Below are 18,086 nucleotides of genomic sequence, written 5' to 3'. Positions count from 1 at the left end.
CCTCCTACTTCAACTGCCACTATGCCCACTTCTAGCATATTAAGATGAACCATGGTGTTAACAATTTGGGTGTAGTAGTGAAGAGAAAAAATTATTTTAATTGACCCAGCTTGTAAGACATAGCTCGATACCAGAGATAATACAGTGTGGGAAAACCATGCTGCCTGTAAATCAAGGACTTTTATATGTAGTTTGGTCCATCTTTCACAGCTAGGTTTAAGGATGACTATATTGCTGAGAGGGTCTCCTGAGCTTGTCTCTTATTAAACACAGGGATTTTATATCAGGGATTGGCAAATTTCTACTTGAGGCTCCTATCACCTGACCTGGCCCCCTAAGGTGATCTGCCTCTAGTCCAATGTCAGAATCCCTGGGAAGACATCTGTTTCATATTGCCACAGGCTCTACATCTTTCAAGATAATGTGGATTTAAGTGATATGCATTGGCATAGATAGAGGAATAACTGTTTCTACTCTGTAACTTTCCAGAAGCCCCTAAAGCAGTGGTGTCAGACTCATTTTCACTGGGGGCCACATCAGCTTCATGGTTGCCTTCAAAGGGCTGAACATAATTTGAGGACTGTATAAATGTAACTACTCCTTAACTCTTAATGAGTTGAAATTACATTACAGGGATCACCTGACCAGTCTTTGAAACTCAGGACATGCACTGACTTTCTGTGCTTTCTTCTTGTAGACCAGTGGTTTAAGCTTGGCTGCTTATTAGGATCAGCTGAGGAGGCTAAAAGACACCAATGCCTAGAATCCCACCTACCTAGATTCTATTTTAATGAGTCTGTAGTGTGGCCTGGACATTTGGTTTTGTTGGGGTTTTTTTTTTTGTTTGTTTTGTTTTGTTTTGTTTTTAAGCTTTTCAGTTGATTCTGATGTGTGGCCCAGGTTGAGACTGTACCACCCACTGCTTCTACCCTCCCTGGTCAGCTTCTGCCTGTGGTTCAAATCCTCTGTTCATCCCCCCTAGTGAACCTACCTGCAATTTCTTCATCTAGTCATGGGCTCAAGGGAAACAAACATGAGGAGCCTTTACCTTGTGCCAGCTTGTGCAGTTCTTCTGGCATCTTTTTGACAGATAGCACATTGACTCTAGAAAGGGATTAAAATAATCTACTTTATCTACTTTAAAATAAATTTGTAAACCATTTGTCTTTTGGGGGCCTAAGTCACCCTTTGTGTATAAAAACAGCTTTTTAAAAATGGGTTGCAATCCTTTCCTCTTGGTTAACTGTAAATCAAAAAATCTTCCTTTAATTGACTGTGTAGTAGACTAATTGAATATGAGCTTCTTGCAGATTTTCACATCAAATTTAAATTTTTCAATTCTTACCGAAAGTTTACTTCTAAAATATACCCTTTCTGGAGGAGTCTAAAATTTATCTCTAGTTCTCTACTGTGCCTTTTTGAAATATTTTTTTCATGAGGTTTGGGAGCTACTGAGGACTCTTGATTCAAGACAGCTGATGGGGCAGGTAAAATGAAGCTAGTTATAAAAAGGCAAAGACAGCCTTTTTTTTGCCCTCTTGTCCCAAACCCATGACCTCTCCTGATACGTGGAAACCAGGTTGATCATGACTATCTCATCTCTCCATTGAATCAAGATAGCTCCTCAGATCTTGCCACTGTCTCCACTGTTTTGTCTACTTGTAAAATTCTGTTTATTGTTTTTTCTTGGACTATGATTGTGGCTTTCACTATAGGATGTTATAAAAAATAGTCATTTGAAAGTTGTGAATTTAAAAAAATATATACTGAGGGTTTTGTTTGCAACACCAGCCACTTCAGAATCCTTTCCTAAGGAAGAATGAAAGATCTTTCTCAGGCTTGGTATATTGCTAGGAAATGTCATATTCCTCCTCAGCTGCTGATTTGCATTACCCCATGGAGGTTGTGGACCTACCCAGCTGTTCAGTCTCTCCTTTCTGCTGGGAAGATATGAAACTCAGTGTCAAAGCTGTGGCCAACTTGAAGAAATGTCTAGTGCATGACAGTGCTTAATTTTGTGCACTAACTTTACCCCAATGGTATTTCTCTTAAAATTATTTTCCACTTGTCTTTATTTCCTCATCCATTTATTTATTTTTTCTCTTCTAATGTATGTATCCTTATATGCCCCATCATCCTTTTTGTAATAAGCTGGTATACAAACTAGCAAATAAATAAGAACTATCCTAAACACTTTAAGAAACTGTCGTTTTTGATCCACTCTTACTACCTAGGTCTTAGCTCTTACCTTTGCAATACATACAGAAGTCTCCTGTCTGGGCCTCCTGTGTCATTTCTTTTCCTGTCTGAATCCATTCACCTGCACGATTTTGTCCAGCAGGGTACATGGCCTTTCATAGCAGTGACAGCCTCCATTTTCAGACCCATTTCCTGTGGCTTCCCACCAGATCTTCACAGTGCTGCAGTTTTTGCTTCTACCGCTCTGCCTTTTCTTGCTATTTCTACTGATGTGTAACCCTTGCCCTACTCCTTCATCTTTCTCTGCTTAGAGTCAGTTTCCTTTGCTGATCCCCTGCAGGCATAGCTGACCACTTCCTGGGTATTCCTTCCTCTACTGGTACACATCTTTGGTCACACTAACCAGGCTGCTTCTCATTTGTAAGTGCAAATTAGAAAAAGGTGCCCACTCTTTCTTCAAGACACTTTATAGAACTTCCAACTGTTTGAAAACCATCTTAATAAATACAGGGTGGGGCAAAAGTAGGTTTCCAGTTGTTCATATGGAAAATAATGTAATAAGGCAAGAATAAACTTTGTCCCACATACGTTTGCCCCACCCTGTATATGAGTCTAAGTTGTTTACCCTGTCAGTGGCAACTTGTTAGGGTTGTGTCATGCCCAAATGCACCTTTGTACTTGGTGGCCTTATCTGTGTGGTAATTATTGTGAATAATTCTGTATTCCCCTCAGCACTGTTTGACCAGTGATGGCCTTCAAAATCCAAAAGCAAAAGAAAGACTGAAGTTTATGTAAATACATGTCACATTCTTCTCTGGAAAAATAGCAGGGAAGGCATACCTGACAAAGCCTTTTGCAATGAATATTATTGTGATTCAGAGATAAATAATTTTGTTGATATTTCAGTATTTCTGGAATCAGTGGATATCTTAAAGTCAGTTTGTCATGGTGGTTGAGAACACATATCCTGGAGATAGACCACTTAGGTCTGAACCCCAGTTCTACCACTTACAGGCTTATTTGTGTGATTTGAGGTATATTACCTAACTTCTCTGTGCCTGTTTGCTCATCTGTAAAATAGATATGATAACAACAGTTCTTCATGGGGTTATTGTGAGAATTAAATGAAGTATTATAGGTACAGTGCTTAGAATAATACCAGGTACCTAATAGTAAGAGATACAAATATTTGCTATTATCATTATTATTAAGGGCTATGTATACATTTATTTCATTTTAACTCTGAAAAGCTGTTTTCAGTCCATGGTGTACAGCTTATATTGATAGCATCTTGTTTCAGTGAGCTTGCTAACTGGGTCCATGATTGTGTGCACTGCGGTCACATACCTGTTGGTACAGTGGTGCACCCTCCCTTGCCCACACCAGTTTTCTGGTGGCTGCAACAAAAGATATGTAGTACACAGACAGCAAACCAGCAGGCTTTACTTTTTCTTCTCTATATGGCAGAAGAGAAAGGAGGAAAACTAGAGCTCTTTGTAGTCAAGGCTTGTTTTAGAAGTTTAACTTGTTTGTTTTAAAGCTTGGGTTGGTAATAAACCTTGACTATATAAAACAACACACCAGAGAAAATTGGGTTGGAAAAGTGGTTTTAATGTAAAATTATTACCTAATTACAGGACAAATTTTCTTTGTTGACTTTCAAGAAAGCTGGCAAAAGATAATGAATGTTCCTAGCCAGGCTCTCTATTAGAGCCCTTCAGGGCACCTCAAGTTAAGCAGTAGATGAAAGTGATTGCCTGAATAGCTCTGGGTTTCTCCTGGTCATTAGTCTTCACTTGTGGCTGTTTCACATGAAAGATGGGATAGCTGTCCTCTGTGTTGTTTTAAGACATCGTTAACCTCATGCCTCCTGCTAGTTTTAGAAACTACAATCTTATGAGAAGCTCTGCAGAGCTCTTGCTCATTGCCCCACCCTGTTGAGGGATCTTTTAAGTTAAGCAAGATCTGACTAATGAATTCTTTGGAGATGCTCTGACCATTTTCATTATTAGACTAAATGGCTTTTCCCAGATTTCATTATTTTAATTGACTTCACACTCTGCTTTGACATTCTTGCATACTATAGAGCACCAGCTGAAACTCTTACAGCAGTTGCAGTACATTTATTTGGGGTTTCAGCTGCATTTTCTTAGTTGAACAAAACAGTATAATAAATGAATAATATAAAGGAACTAAAACTTAACCCTGCCTAATTTTATAAGTTCATCAAAATTCTTTATATACGTAAACCTTGATTCAAGGTAATTTCTGTATAAAACTAGTCAATTTTAGCACTATTCAAGGGTGTGTTTAATTATTAGTTTCCAAAACAAATATCCACATGAGAAACTTTTTCTAACAAGCCTTCTTATGGGTTAATTTACCTTCACATTCCAGAAATAATAGATAGACAGTTGTTATTACTCTCCATATTCTTGAAAGCAGAGAAGCAGATGGTAAGAAGGTGTTTACTTTGATTCACAGATTCTGCCACTGGAGGAACTAGCATTAGGTCACATCAAGGGCTTTGTTTTTTAAAGACGGTGATAAAAATCTAAGGTTAAATGTGCAGGACATAAATACTTATGGTCATCTTTTTCTTTATCTAAACTTGGAATTTCCATATCAGCAAATTTTTTTTTTTTTAAAGAAACGTCAGTAAAGGTAAAGGAATTTTTCTCACCTAAGGTAAGGATGCCCAGAAAGAATCTGATTCACAGATGCATTTTTTTAGTTTTTGTTTTTAATTGGTCGTCAAATTTTAGAATTTAGGCAATTTTACATAAAAGACTTGGAAAAATTAAGAGGCTCATCTAGATCTGGCCCAGATATCTGCTCTCATTTATGTGACTTTTCTAGCTCTGTGGGGTTTTGAATTGTGACCCCTGATATAAACCAGTATCTTACTCTGTTTTATGGTTGGGTATTTTAAAGAACAATTCAGATCCAGGTTTGAGCCTGTTTAAATAGTCTCCAAGAAGGAGCAAGGCCTACATGCTACTCCTAGTCCTGCCTGGGCCTTCATGGGGCAAGAGTTATGTGGGGTGGGTATAGTACTTGAATTTGCTAAGCCAGCTCCTCTCTATCTGTTCATTCAGCCTGAAAGTCATAACTACAGTTTCCTCATCCTGTTAGGAATGATAGATAGTAAACTGAAGTACAGAGGAGAAGGGAGACTTGTTTTAACCCACTAACTCAGCAGTCCTGAGCCTGGTCTGATAAGATTACCAGGTGTTCTGAACATCACAAGAAATACCATAACAGCATAGGAGGAGGGGAGCTCTTGAAATTCTGTGTGTGTCATTTCCACTATATAAGAAAGAAAGCCTTTGATACTGTGTATTCATCCCAAGGTCTAGAAGGAGGAAGAGGAGAGGGTTTACAGTGCCCAAAGAAGAAGCTCATAAAACAGCTTTAGTTACTTGCTTGCCTCTGGTCACTGTCTGTTTTAAGAGGGGGGTCCCTAGTGCTAACGGAAAGAGCCCATAAATATCTTTGGGTAACTGCCTCAACTTTAATTAACTGCTTCCTATTATGTATCTGTTTTACAACAAGTGACTGACTAAATGTGGACTGGAGCAAGATAAGAATTCTGGGCTAACCCTCCACACATACCTACATTTAAGTGGTCACATACCCCCAGCCAGGGGAAGCTGGCACCACCTTTACCCACCAATCAATGTGTAACTCCCTGACACCATCCCGTTAACTATCTAGTCCTCAGGACAAAGGACCTGATGCCTTGCTGCCCTTGCTTTTGCCTGTGCCCTTCTCTTTCACTTTAGCAGGGCCCATTCTCTTCCCTGAGGACATACTAATAAATCCTCCTTGCATGCTAACTGACTTGCTGATCTGGAATTCTTTACTGTGTCAGCAAGAAGAACTGAGTTTTTCTCACAATAGTCTCAGGGATAGAACACTCTTCCAGATACGAAAGAAAGCAGTCAGTGACCACTTGGGCCCATTTGAAAGCTCACAAGATTAGCTATTGCTGTAAAAGGATAAGCTTCTTTACCAGCTGACATGACACAAAGTGACTTTGCTTCTTGGCTGTGCTTCCAGGGCAATGCAGGACTTGGCATACAGATTGGGTTCTGTCCTCAACTATCACTGCCTCCTATCATGTATCTGTTTTACAAGGAGATGACTAAATGTGATCTGCAGCAAGATAAGAATTCTGGGCTAACCCTCCACACATACCTAGGGCTGTACTGAATGCTTGCTCTGTGCTCAGCCATCACCCCTATGCCCTGGGTCCTGGATTTGGTCCTCAGAAGGGCACCTTTGCTTTGGCTTCAGAACCAGCCCTGGCATTCCAAAAGGAAGGAAAGAGGAAAGGTGGCTCCTTGCTAGCTTATTCTTTGCTTTTCTTACCCTTTGGGGCCCAGTCCAGGCAAAGCCCCTTCACACAAACCTGAATCTAACAATAAACTGACATCTTTTGTTTTTCAATTTCTAGGAATCAGGATGCCAGTGCCTCTGGGAAAACTGGTATTTTTTACCAGTGTGATGACTAGTGGGGGCTGTGCTCTTGTGTATTACCTTGTACAAAGTAAGTATCCAGCAAACTGCCTGAGGCATGGCCTCCTCCTACCTCTCTTATCCTTGTTCCTCCATCGAAGGAAATGCTTCAGATGCTTTCTGCAGAGAAGAAAGTAGGAGAGGCTCTTTTAGAAACCAGTATATCATTCCATTCCCGGTAGCCTCCTTCTTTTACTATAATCCCAATTTTCTTAGGAACCTCAGTTTCAAATAAAAGGAAGCAGTTTGTTTGCACTGGAAGGTTTGTAAAAAGTGGGACAGGCACAGGAGATCTGAGATTTCTGAGATTATAGAGAATTTAGAGCAGGGGGGAATACCTGATGGTTTACAGGTGGGGAAAACTGGCTGTGTTTCTCAAGTGTTCTCAGCCTGTTTGCCCTGCCATTCTTTAATGTTGATGTAGTGAAGGAGGGGACTTGAGCAAGGTATGTCTCTGGTAAGAGTAGAAAATGAAAGGAGAGTCCAGGATGGCAAAATCTTGACAGATGTGCCTTCTGGTCTCACTGCATTGATATTTGAATTTGTAAAGACAAGCCACAGTTATTGTGAGCAACCAGGACATTTAAGGTCATTTAGTTGCTGCTAGTTGTGAAGCAGCAGCAGTTTTTTTTTTTTTTTTTTTTTTTTTTTCTCCAGAATGACTTTCTTTGAAGCGTCATGAAGAGCCAGCTTGGCTCTTCACCCTGACTCAACAGCATTTTCACTTCCTGCTGGAATGTTAAAATCACCAACAGTCAGCCAAAGAGAACATAGTCACCTCTCCAACCATTCTTTCTGGTCTTCTTTCAGTTGGCCCAGAGGCCCTTGAGTTTAGAGCTGACCTAGGAAGAGCATTCCCAGGGATAATTCAGACTGGAGTAGTTCAACATTCCTTCCCTTCTGTCAAAGGAGTAGAGAGGCAAAACAAGACAGGAATGGGTGCCTTGTACAGATTGGGAGATTCACAGCCTTTCCCACTTAGGAAGCTGGAGTCAGCCAATAAACAGCCCAGCTAGTCTTAACAGCCAACTAGTTGAATCTCAGCTCCAGCTTTTGACTAGTTGTGTGCCTTGTAGAGGAGTTCACCTTTCTGGGCCTCAGTTATCTGTGTGATGAGTGTTAATATTAGTGTTTATGCATGAACCTGTGAAAATAAACCTCACGACCTGTGAGATGGAGAGAATCATTAAGATATGTGAAATATTGAGAACAATATCTAGGCATGGAAATCCTCAATAAAGTTTAACTGTCTGGACCCAGCATCTGTTACTCCTTTTCCTGTCAAGTCTGGCACATTGTTCACTCCCACAGTGAAACCAGAAAAGTTAGCATTCATGTTGTCTGTCACTACCAGAACCAATAAGTAGAAAAGGGATTGAATCTTTACAGGCTTTTTATTCAGATGGTCAGGAATTTGAGAAGACAGTGGGTTATGTCTCCTAAAAGACCGATGTACATTTCAAGCCAAACTCTTTTGTAAGGAGAAAAAAGTGTAGGTTAAAGGTTTGGAATTCAGGGATAAAGAAGTATAGGATTTTGGGATTGAGGAAAAAGGTTAATTAGATAAAAGCTTCCATTGACAGGTGGTTCTTCATCTGTGTCCTGAACTATGGAATATCTCTCCCTGGAACACAATGCCTCAGATACCACTTGATTGCTTGCTGACCTCCTGGGACACCAATGTGAAATTGCTTGTGGTCTCCTGGAGTCAGGGTGGGCCATATCTTCAGTTCCTGAAACAATAACTTTTACATGCATTAATTAATTACTAAGCCTATTAACCTTATTAACCGTTACTTAAAACTAAAATTTTCCGATTCTTGAGTTCCTCCATCAATAGCATCCCCTGCCGTTGCATTCCTGAGAAGCAGAACAGGAGGGGTCTTTTCATTTGCCTCTTTAGGCTCAAAGTGCCTTTCCCTTCCATTTATGTGGTTGGGTATATAAGAGGGAGGCTTTTTCTTGTCAAGCCAAAAACCTTCCTTGGGAAGCCAGCCTACTTTTGTTTCTGGCTATATGGTACGTACACCTTTAGGGAAGTGTTTCCTGGAGTTTGCATTATACTTTGGGCCAAGAAAAGTACCTGAAACAAAGCAGGTTATAAGTTTTATCTGCATAAAATGTCTACATAAACCTGTAAACTTGAAAACTAGTATTTTAATGTCCTATTTCTGGCCTGAGGGTTTTCTTGTTAGTGATGTTAGGGTCTGTTTTATGCTGGTTTATCAGGATCTTCATCTTAGTGGAAGAAGCAGTGTTTAGAAGTGAGTCATAGGTTCTGGCCCCAGCTTTGCCTTGAACTAGCGTTGTCACTTCTGGCAAATCATGGTATCCTAGGTGTTGAGAACCAAAGGAGAGTTACTGAAGATCTGATCAAACCCCTTATCAGGGGTGTCAAACTCATTTTTACTGGGGGCCACATCAGCCTCATGGTTGCCTTCAAAGGGCCAAATGTAATTTTAGGATTGTATAAATGTAACTGCTCCCTAACTGTTAAGGAATTGAAATTATATTAGGCCCTTTGAAGCAACTGTCAGGCTGATGTGGCCCCCCGGTGAAAATGAGTTTGACACCCCCACCTTAGATGAAGAAATAAGAGATGAAAAAATTGAGGCACAGAAAAGTTAAGTATCTTGTACGGTATCATCTGCCACATCTCCACAGATCCTGATTTTGTAGACTTTGGTTTTAGAGTCTTTAAAATGGATAGTTTAGAGTAGGTTGTCCCTTATTCTTCCATCCATAAATTTCATATTTGTTTCTGTTTCCCTGTGTCACTTGAATTGTATCATTTAACTTTCTATAGAGAGTCTACCTGACCAAGTTCAATAAATAAAAACAAAATTAAAACAATTGTCTTTCCCACTTAGAAACTTTTTCCAGGGCTTCCTATTACCAGTTGGCATTGGAGCAGTTGCATAGCCACTCTGAGGCTCTGGAAGCTCTGGGCACTCCTCTCAACATTCACTATCTTCAACTCACTGACAAGTACAACTTCGTGGACATTGCTGATGCCCAGGTAACATGCTGCCCCCAGAGAACTATAGGTTAGGTGCCTACTGAAGGAGAGGAGGGGGCCACCAGAATCCAGAGAGATTCTGGGAGGAAGCTGGAGTAAGGATTTGGGATAGGTAAAGCTACCATGTAAAACTGTCACTAGGGATTACCAGTAGAGGCACAACTGTTCAAAGTTGAGACATTGATCCCTTTGTGTTTGCTGTTACACAAAATCCTACTTACTTCTGCCCTTTTATCACCACCCCTGTTTTTGGTTTTCTTTTAGAACTCAGAAATGCTCAATGTGTATTTTGTTGCTTAATTTTATAATCCCCTGAGAAGAGCTGTAGTTTGATTCCAAAAATGGAACTCTAAAGAATCACTTTAGTGTGACTTAGGGTATGGAGCCACCATCCCCAAGTCTGTCTTCTTTAAAGTATGTTTAAATAAATGAGACAATTTTGGAAAACATAAATGTGTGTGTACCAAAGCAGTTCTTCCTCTTGGTGGCAATTTGCTGTAGATGAAATATATCATCTTTTAACCCATGAAAGTAAGTACCTTTGCCTGTTACCTGGGGCACAGGAAGTTACCTGGGAAATGCCTTGTGATGGGCTTGTTACAACATTGTGTCCCCTTCACAAGGCTCAAATTCTCTTCAGTTTTCACTGAGAAACAAAAACTATTGCATTCAATACTTTTCTAAATGAGAACTTTAGCAAACACCTATCAGCTCACTCAGGTTCCCAGGCTGATTCCCCAGGTTCAAGGCATGGTGGCATCTGGGCAATACCCATCCACATGTTATGAGTCCAGCCTGTGGTGACTAGTGAAGATGAATAACCAAGATCTTGTCTTTCCCAAACGAGACTATATATTTTCCTTAAAGCCTGTTCTACATGGTCTAGGTCAAAGTATGTACCAATTTGCTGGTAATAGTTTTCTGTTTTAAACACTGGACTTTTTTTTGTCTTTTTTTCTACTTTATTATGAAAACTTTTAAACATACAGAAAAAATAATATATGCTGTGGAACCCATATAGTAGCTACCTGGATTCTACACTTAGTATTTTGCTGTATTTCTTTTACTCCATACCTATTCATTTAGCCATATTTCTTATTTTCCACGAACACTTTATTTTCAGACATTCATATACTTTATTTCACACACATGAGCATGTATATCATTTAACTAGAGTTTAATATTTGTTTATAGCCCCATTTTTGAGGTAAAATTTACATTCCGTGAAAGGTACAAATTTAAGTGTACTACTTGATTTTTAACAAGTACACTGCAAGCTGTTATCTAGATGTAGACAATTCCCATCACCCTACAATTTGCTCATGCTGTTCCCAGTTGGTCCCTTCTCACATCCTTCAGCCCCAAGAGAGTCAATCACTTTTCTGAGATTTTTTCCCAGTGTACTTTAGCCTGTTCTAGATCATGGAATCATGCATTATAGATTGTTGGGTAAGGCTCTTTCACTTAGCATGTTCTTGATATTAACTGATTTTAAAATAATCATTGCAAGTTCTCAGAGCATTTTGTTTGACACATAAGGTCTCTTTGCCAAATAAGAGGACTGCTCTTGACCTCACCAAACCATCCAAAGAAAGGCAGAACATTTGGAGGAAGCCAGATAGAAAGCCAGGTGAATTCTCCAGGTTTCTTTCACTAGTTTTTATAGGGTTAGCTCTAGAAGGTATCATTCTATCATCTCTTAAGAGGACAGCAACATATCTCATTTTACATCCACAGTTGAAGATTCCTGTCTCTGGATCCAGATCAGCGGGCCATCTCTATGTTATCTCATCCAGAGATGGTCCCTTTAACAGGTATGGGAAATGGGTGGGTATGGAGGAATAGAAGAACCTTCTGATGGGAACAACCCTGATTCCCATTTTCATTTGTAGTTACATAATTTTGGTAATATGAAGTACTTTTTCAAAGTTTGAAAAGTTTCACAGCCTGGGCAGCAAGCCAGTGTTTTGGCTCTTAGCTTAGTTCAGACATTTTAACCAATGCAATCTGCTAGATTGTCCACTCCTTACTCTACTGAATTTCAAGAACTTAACAGGTATAGTGGTGGTCTTCGATAATGTTACAGCTTCTAAAACTACTGCCTCAATGATTACAAATAAAGACATGGTTTCCTGTTCCAGGATTATTCGATACATTCTTTATATAAGCTTTCCACCCATTAATTTGTTTTTCTTGTCTGGTTGCCAATAGCTATATTCACTCAGCACTCCTGCCAAGCTTCTCTGAGATGTTAGTTATTTAGCCAGGATGTGTTGTAATTCCCTAGGACAAAAGTGACAGACAGCCCTTAGGCAGCTCCCATGTACCTACCCCTAGGCTCATTGACTCCAAAGCCTGGGATTAGTGGAGGAGTTGGCCTCCACTAATTGAAGGTCAGAGTGAATTAGGAAATGGGGAATAAGGTGCTCCTTCTCTTTCCTGATGCCCCTTCAATTCGCCCATCAGCCTTTCACTGTTAAACTTGCCTCAACAATGATGCTGGTTAAATAATGAGAGCCTATAATAAAATGTTAAAACCTATGTAAACCTAAAGTTATAATAGTGTTTAAAATTTGAAGACAGTATTTAAACAACTACAATTTTTACTTTTTTATTAATTTTAGAGAGAAACATTGATTTGCTGTTCCATTTATTTATTTATGCATTCATTGATTGATTCTTGTATGTTCTCTGATGGGGGATCCAACCTTCAACCATGGCATATTGGGACGATGCTCCAACCGAGTTGTCTGGCTAGAGCTTTATTTCCTTTATGACCATGTTATTTGCCAGTGTTTTCTGGGTTACTTTTGGTTTCTTTCAGGTGGCACCTTCAAGAGGTCTTGTTAGAGCTCAAGGATGGTCAGCAGATTCCCATGTTCAAGCTCAGAGAGGAGAATGGTGATGAAGTAAACAAGGAGTAAATACTGAAAAGACCCAGCTTTCTCCAAGCATAGCCTACCCTCATTAACATGTACCTTCCATAACTTATGATTCAGTTTTCCAGCCATCAGGAGGGATGACTGCTGGCAATCAGTGCTGGCATTGTTTCGGAAAATCACTCACACGGGGGGAGATAACAAAGCACAAACTTTATTACCTGAGGGCTCAGAGGGGTTAAATTTCCCAAATTCTCTGAGCAACCTGGGCCTGCTTAAGTTTCCTTTAAATACTTGTTACAAGGCAAAAAGGAGGAGGGGGATTCATTTGCTAAAGGAAGCAAGCATGCAGAAGCGAAAGGAAGGTCAGTATTTTGGCCTTGAGATAACCGTTACCTTGGTAATGTCTGCTAGCCAGCTCCTTACCTAAAAATAACTTTTACTCAGCTTTGTCCCGACAAATCTTGCAGGTGTTACAGAGAGCATTGGTTATCAAAGAAGCTACAGAGCATAGAAACTTTTATGGGGCTTTCTTTTCCTGCCACAGCATCTGATAATTTTGTTTTAATTCTAATTTGACCATACGGAACACTATTAAGGTTTTGTTTAATCAAACATTTACTCTAAGTTTATAATTATTTGAAAGTTCTCTGTACAAAAATCCAGAGTAAAATCACTAGTATTAATAAAATGTTTCTTGAATTTTGCTTGTTCTCACCTCATTTTGTTTCCTGCCCCAACACTCCTGTCCTACAGTCATTCAAGGCCAGGCAGTTTCACATGAGATTTGGGCAGACAGAAGAAAATGCCGGAGGTGTTGGGATGTCTGTTTTGACAGGCCTTTATTCTGAGGTGGGGCTATCCCCACACAGCACAAGCCATGAGTTGCACTGCGGAAAGTTCCAACTCCTTCATATACTAAGTGCATACAAAGCTGGCTGGGTGTCAGTATAGACTATTACTGGTTATATAACAGATAACAAACCTTGATTCTGCACATGTGGGCCCTTAAGCACAGTTGTAGAAACACTGCTGAGTCCCAGTTCCTGGGATAGCTGGGTCTGGGAGCCTGACTGACTCCATTTTCCCTACATTCCACCACTTCAGGGTTCCTCACCATATAATCTGTGTAAGGGATGTCTTCCACAAGGATCCCTTAGCTAGCAGGGCAGAGCCCTGCACCCAAATGCTGCAATAGCAGTACATGCTGCAACAACAAGCAACCAGAACACAAACACTGCTGCCCAAGACAGCAAGGACCCACCACCATTCAGTAGTTAGGATGCCCATCATTTCCTGCAGGGGATCACCTATTAGGTGTTCCATAGCATGGGTCTCACTGGACATCTGGAGTGCACACACAGCGTTCAGCCCTAGCTAGGGCATGTACTTTGCTTTGTGATGCAGCAAGCATGTCTAAGGCCATGCTATTTTATAGGGCAACTTCTCTTGATACACTTCCTCATTTAAGAGGCTCAAGGAATCATGTGTTGCATTTGACACAGGAGCAGTGTACAAAGCCATTATCTTAGCCTTAGTGACTATAGAAGCAGCTTGAAGAGAAAAAATGGTTAAATGGGTAGTACCATCAGGAGTATGCTTTACCCAGTATCATGCCTTAAATGCTTCCCAATTGGCTGGTTCATACGTTTTATGAACTCGGACAGGCACATAAGGCCACCCCCATGTACAATGACAGGTCCAATTTCCAGGCAAGTAAGGCCACCCACATTAGCCATACATCTGGAGGGCCCCAGTGGAACTTGCAGCCCACACGTTATTCCATGCTGCCCAGTAATACTTGAGTATGCTTCTGACACAGACCTATTGGAGTCCAGTATACTTGGGCTTGTCTTTTGAAGTTTTCAATACAGAGCAGGGCTGGTCCAGCCAACTCCATGGTCTCAGCCACGAGCCAACCCGAGTCATCCTATATGGAGTACCCAACTAATGGCCAAGGCTGGTCAGACCATTGCTGCACCCCAGTGTAGATGTTGGTCCAGGTCATGTTCCACAGGAATGTGCACTGTTCTTCTGGTGTCATAACCAAATCTAATTTGCAATGGAAGCCAGAGAAATGCACCATGGGAGGCCGGCAGCTGTGCTAAGGGGATTCAGTGCAGATTCAGCACGCTGATTGGTTAGCCACTGAGGCCTAGGTATATACCTAGTCAACTAAGGTGTTAGTTTGTACCCTATGGGCAAAAAGACAAAACAGTTATTGTACTAACAATGGCAAATCACAACCCTCAGGCAAGATACAAGCAAGTTTCTGGTTAGTTGACAAGACAGTAACTGGCAGAGGGGGCCTCCCTGGTCACAAATACCATAATTTTCTCACCTTGACTGGGGATCCAGCACCTACCTGGCCATAAGAGTGGAGAAGTCATAATGGGTCAGAGGGATATCACAAAGGAGTTGTGGAGAAGTGTTTCATGGTCTGCTGGCCCTGGCTCTGTCACCTTTAAGATTGGGGGCCATGTCCCAATCATCCAGGGTACCATTACAAGTGTCTCTCTACCCTTTGTTCCCAAGGGGCAACAAGAGCCACCCAACACATGTGGGGGGCCTTTATCTCCCAAGTCCACGTCCAAGTGGCCATTTGTCCATGCTCCAGGCCCTTAGGTGCAGGCAACAGAATGTTTCCTTGTTCCCTATTCCTAGTTTTAGCAAAGCTTCCCTAGTCTGTACTTGTAGCTGAATTGGAGCTGCAGTCCGGAGGAGTAACGCTTTCCACTGGAGCTGGCTGCCCCCTCTGAATCTTCTCATTTAGAATTCAGAGGACAGTCCATAAGCATTTGTCCAGGCCCCGCTCCCCGCAATGTAAGGGCGGCAGCCATGGCTTGTGGGCCTTGCTTCAATAAGCCATATGCCATTCAATCATCCTGGCAACTTGGAGGTGATAGGCCACATGGAACTTCCAAGCAATTTGCATATCTTGGGCCCATTGTTTCACCAAGGCCTCTGTAAAGTGTGTCCCCCTATCACTTCCAATGATCAAGGGTCTCCCATAGGCGGAACATAAGTGCTCCAGAGCAGTAATCACCACTTTTTGATCCAGGTGGCATGCCCAGTATGCAGCCAAGAGTCTGGTGGCTGTGTCCACACATGTGATTACATACTGAAACCCCTCTGAACTAGGTAGGGGTCCAGTCACATTAACCTGCCACTGGGTCAGCAATACTCTTCCCCATACCATCTGCCTGGTAGTTCCCAGAGGCCTCTGGGGATGCTCTTGTGAGCAGACAACACAGGTCTCACAAGCTTCCTGTACCTCTGCTAAAGTGACAGGTAACCCCCACGCTTTTATCATAGACCACATGGTCTTCTGTCCAGTATGTAAGAAGTGACAGTGTAGCCAATGGGCTACTTCTCTTCTTGATGAGCCTTCAGGCACTGTTTCCAGCCATTGCACCTTGTCTAGAGCATCAACCTCATCATTCCCGGGGGAGGCTAGGGGTGCCTGCCTGTTCACATGATAATACAGTGATTTGTTTCTGGTGGCCTAATTCCCATAGGTCTTACCACAAGGCCTACCCCCATAATGGCCTATGCATAACCACTCATTTATTTGTATGCCATGCAGAGATCCATAACATTAGTCCCTGGTACACTGCCCAAATATCTATGCAAATAGGGGCAGTGCTTCCTTTGCAATCACAAGCCACAAGGCTTACAGTTTTGCCCACTGGCTACTCTGGCCAACTCCAGTGTCAAACCAGATTGTATCTGTCTCTGGTGAATCACTAAGCAGTTCACCTGGTGCTCTGGCCCCTGCTGGGCCCATCAGTATACCATGCATCTGAGGGAATAGGTGCCTACCCTTCACAGAAGGGGCTAGCTTCCACTTCTAATGTGGCAGGAGCAGTAGATTTTTCATCTAGATAGGTAACGGGGACTCATACTTCCTGCAACTCAGTCCATAGGGGACTAGTTGACAGAGTACACCTTTGTTGCAGATAAGCCCCACACTTAGCCAATGTGAGTGAACATCTGGGCCATCCCACTGTGCGGCTTGGCCATCCAGTCTTGGACCCACCCAGCAATGGGGTAAGTGGCCCTTACTGTCATGAGGGCAATTCCCGTTATAGCCTCTGTGGCCAACAGGCAGCGTACACTACCACCAGTTGCTTTTCAATCAGGGAGTACCGTACCTCTGTTCCCTTCCATAGTTGGGACCAGAATCCCAGGGGTTGACACAGCTGTTTCAATCTCTGCCGAAGACCCCACCCAGAGTCGCCTTGTGCCACATGCACATCTAGTTCACAAGGTCTGGCATAATCCAAAGAATGCAAGGCCTAAGTGTGTTTAACGGTATGCTTTGCTCCTTGGAATGCTTGTTGCAAGGTCGGGGCCCAGTGCCAGTTTGTTCCTTTTTTAACCAAAGCATACAAGGGGTGAACAATTTAAGTGAGGTGAGCCACAAATACTCTCCAGTACCCAAGCAGGCCCCCAAACATTTGGAGCTGCTTCATAGTGGTAGGGGTAGGATACACCTGAATTTTATCTATTACTGCATTGGGGATTACTTTTGTCTGTCCTGACCAGACAGCCCCCAAGAGTTGGACAGATAATCCAGGCCTTTGCAGCTTGGCCTCATCGACTGCCCAGCCACATGACTTCAGGCTTGACAATACTTTGCGGGATTGCCTTCTCTAACTCTGTAAGAGAATCACTGGTTAGCAAAATATCATCAATGTAGTGAAAAAGGTGCACCGTGGTGGGCCGTGGCCACTTGGCGAGGTCATCTGCCACAAGCCTGTGACAAATGATCAGGCTGTGTAAAAACCCCTTGAGGGAGCGCTGTAAAGGTCCATTGTCGGCCTTCCCATGTGAAAGCAAACTGATTTTGACTCTCTGGAGCAACATCAACAGAGAAAAAGGCATTTGCTAGATCAGCCATGAAGTGGCAAGTTCCCAGCTCATTAGTTAATCAGTCCAAGCCCATCACAGAAGGGACCGCTGCATATATTGGGGGAATAACTTTATTTAATTCTCAATAATCTACCATCATTCTCCATGTGCCATCTGGCTTTCTCACTGGTGACACAGGAGAGTTGAAGGGACTGTGGGCAGCCCTAATTATCCCTACCTTTTCCAACTCTTAAATAGTTGCCATCACCTCCTCATGGCTCCCAGGCAACTGGCACTGCTTAACTGCCATCACCTGTCATCAGAAAGGCAACTGAATGGGAGGATGCTCAGCATGCCCCTGTGCAATGGCTTTTACCACTCTCACTTTCAGGCAGAACTCTCCTGCAGTGCTTTGCAACTACAATCCTCGAAGCACATCAATGCCCAGGATATATTCAGGAATGGGGGACACATAAACAGTATATTCATGGGGGCACAATCTCCTAATACTCAGGGAAAGCTGCATGGCCTTCACCTTTACACTGCAGCCTGCCATAACCATCAGTAGGGGCCTCAGGCCCTGGAAACTTGTCAGGGTTTTCATACAAGGGAGT

At 42.1% G+C, this 18,086-nt stretch overlaps 1 protein-coding gene across 1 annotated transcript; it reads left to right on the top strand.

Annotated features, from left to right (window-relative positions):
• Window positions 1-1,850: 1,850 nt before the first annotated feature.
• On the top strand, window positions 1,851-13,320 carry LOC114507735 (cytochrome c oxidase assembly factor 1 homolog). The gene is made up of 5 exons (XM_028525705.2): window positions 1,851-1,948; window positions 6,659-6,751; window positions 9,591-9,739; window positions 11,477-11,553; window positions 12,564-13,320. The coding sequence occupies exons 1-5, from the start codon at window positions 1,858-1,860 to the stop codon at window positions 12,661-12,663; spliced, it is 510 nt and encodes a 169-aa protein (XP_028381506.2). The 5' UTR covers window positions 1,851-1,857; the 3' UTR covers window positions 12,664-13,320.
• Window positions 13,321-18,086: the final 4,766 nt, after the last annotated feature.

The sequence above is a fragment of the Phyllostomus discolor genome, chromosome 10 (assembly GCF_004126475.2).
Source record: "Phyllostomus discolor isolate MPI-MPIP mPhyDis1 chromosome 10, mPhyDis1.pri.v3, whole genome shotgun sequence".
In the NCBI taxonomy this organism is placed as follows: domain Eukaryota; kingdom Metazoa; phylum Chordata; class Mammalia; order Chiroptera; family Phyllostomidae; genus Phyllostomus; species Phyllostomus discolor.
The sequence above is the reverse complement of the archived record's forward strand: the minus strand, read 5'-3'. Positions and strand labels throughout refer to the sequence as shown.

Coding starts and splice junctions, on each gene's coding strand:
- LOC114507735 (XM_028525705.2), top strand. CDS start 1,858: ATGTCATATTCCTCCTCAGCTGCTGATTTGCATTACCCCATGGAGGTT. Junction 1,949..6,658: donor CTCTCCTTTCTGCTGGGAAG/ATATGAAACTCA, acceptor TTCAATTTCTAG/GAATCAGGATGCCAGTGCCT. Junction 11,554..12,563: donor AGAGATGGTCCCTTTAACAG/GTATGGGAAATG, acceptor GGTTTCTTTCAG/GTGGCACCTTCAAGAGGTCT.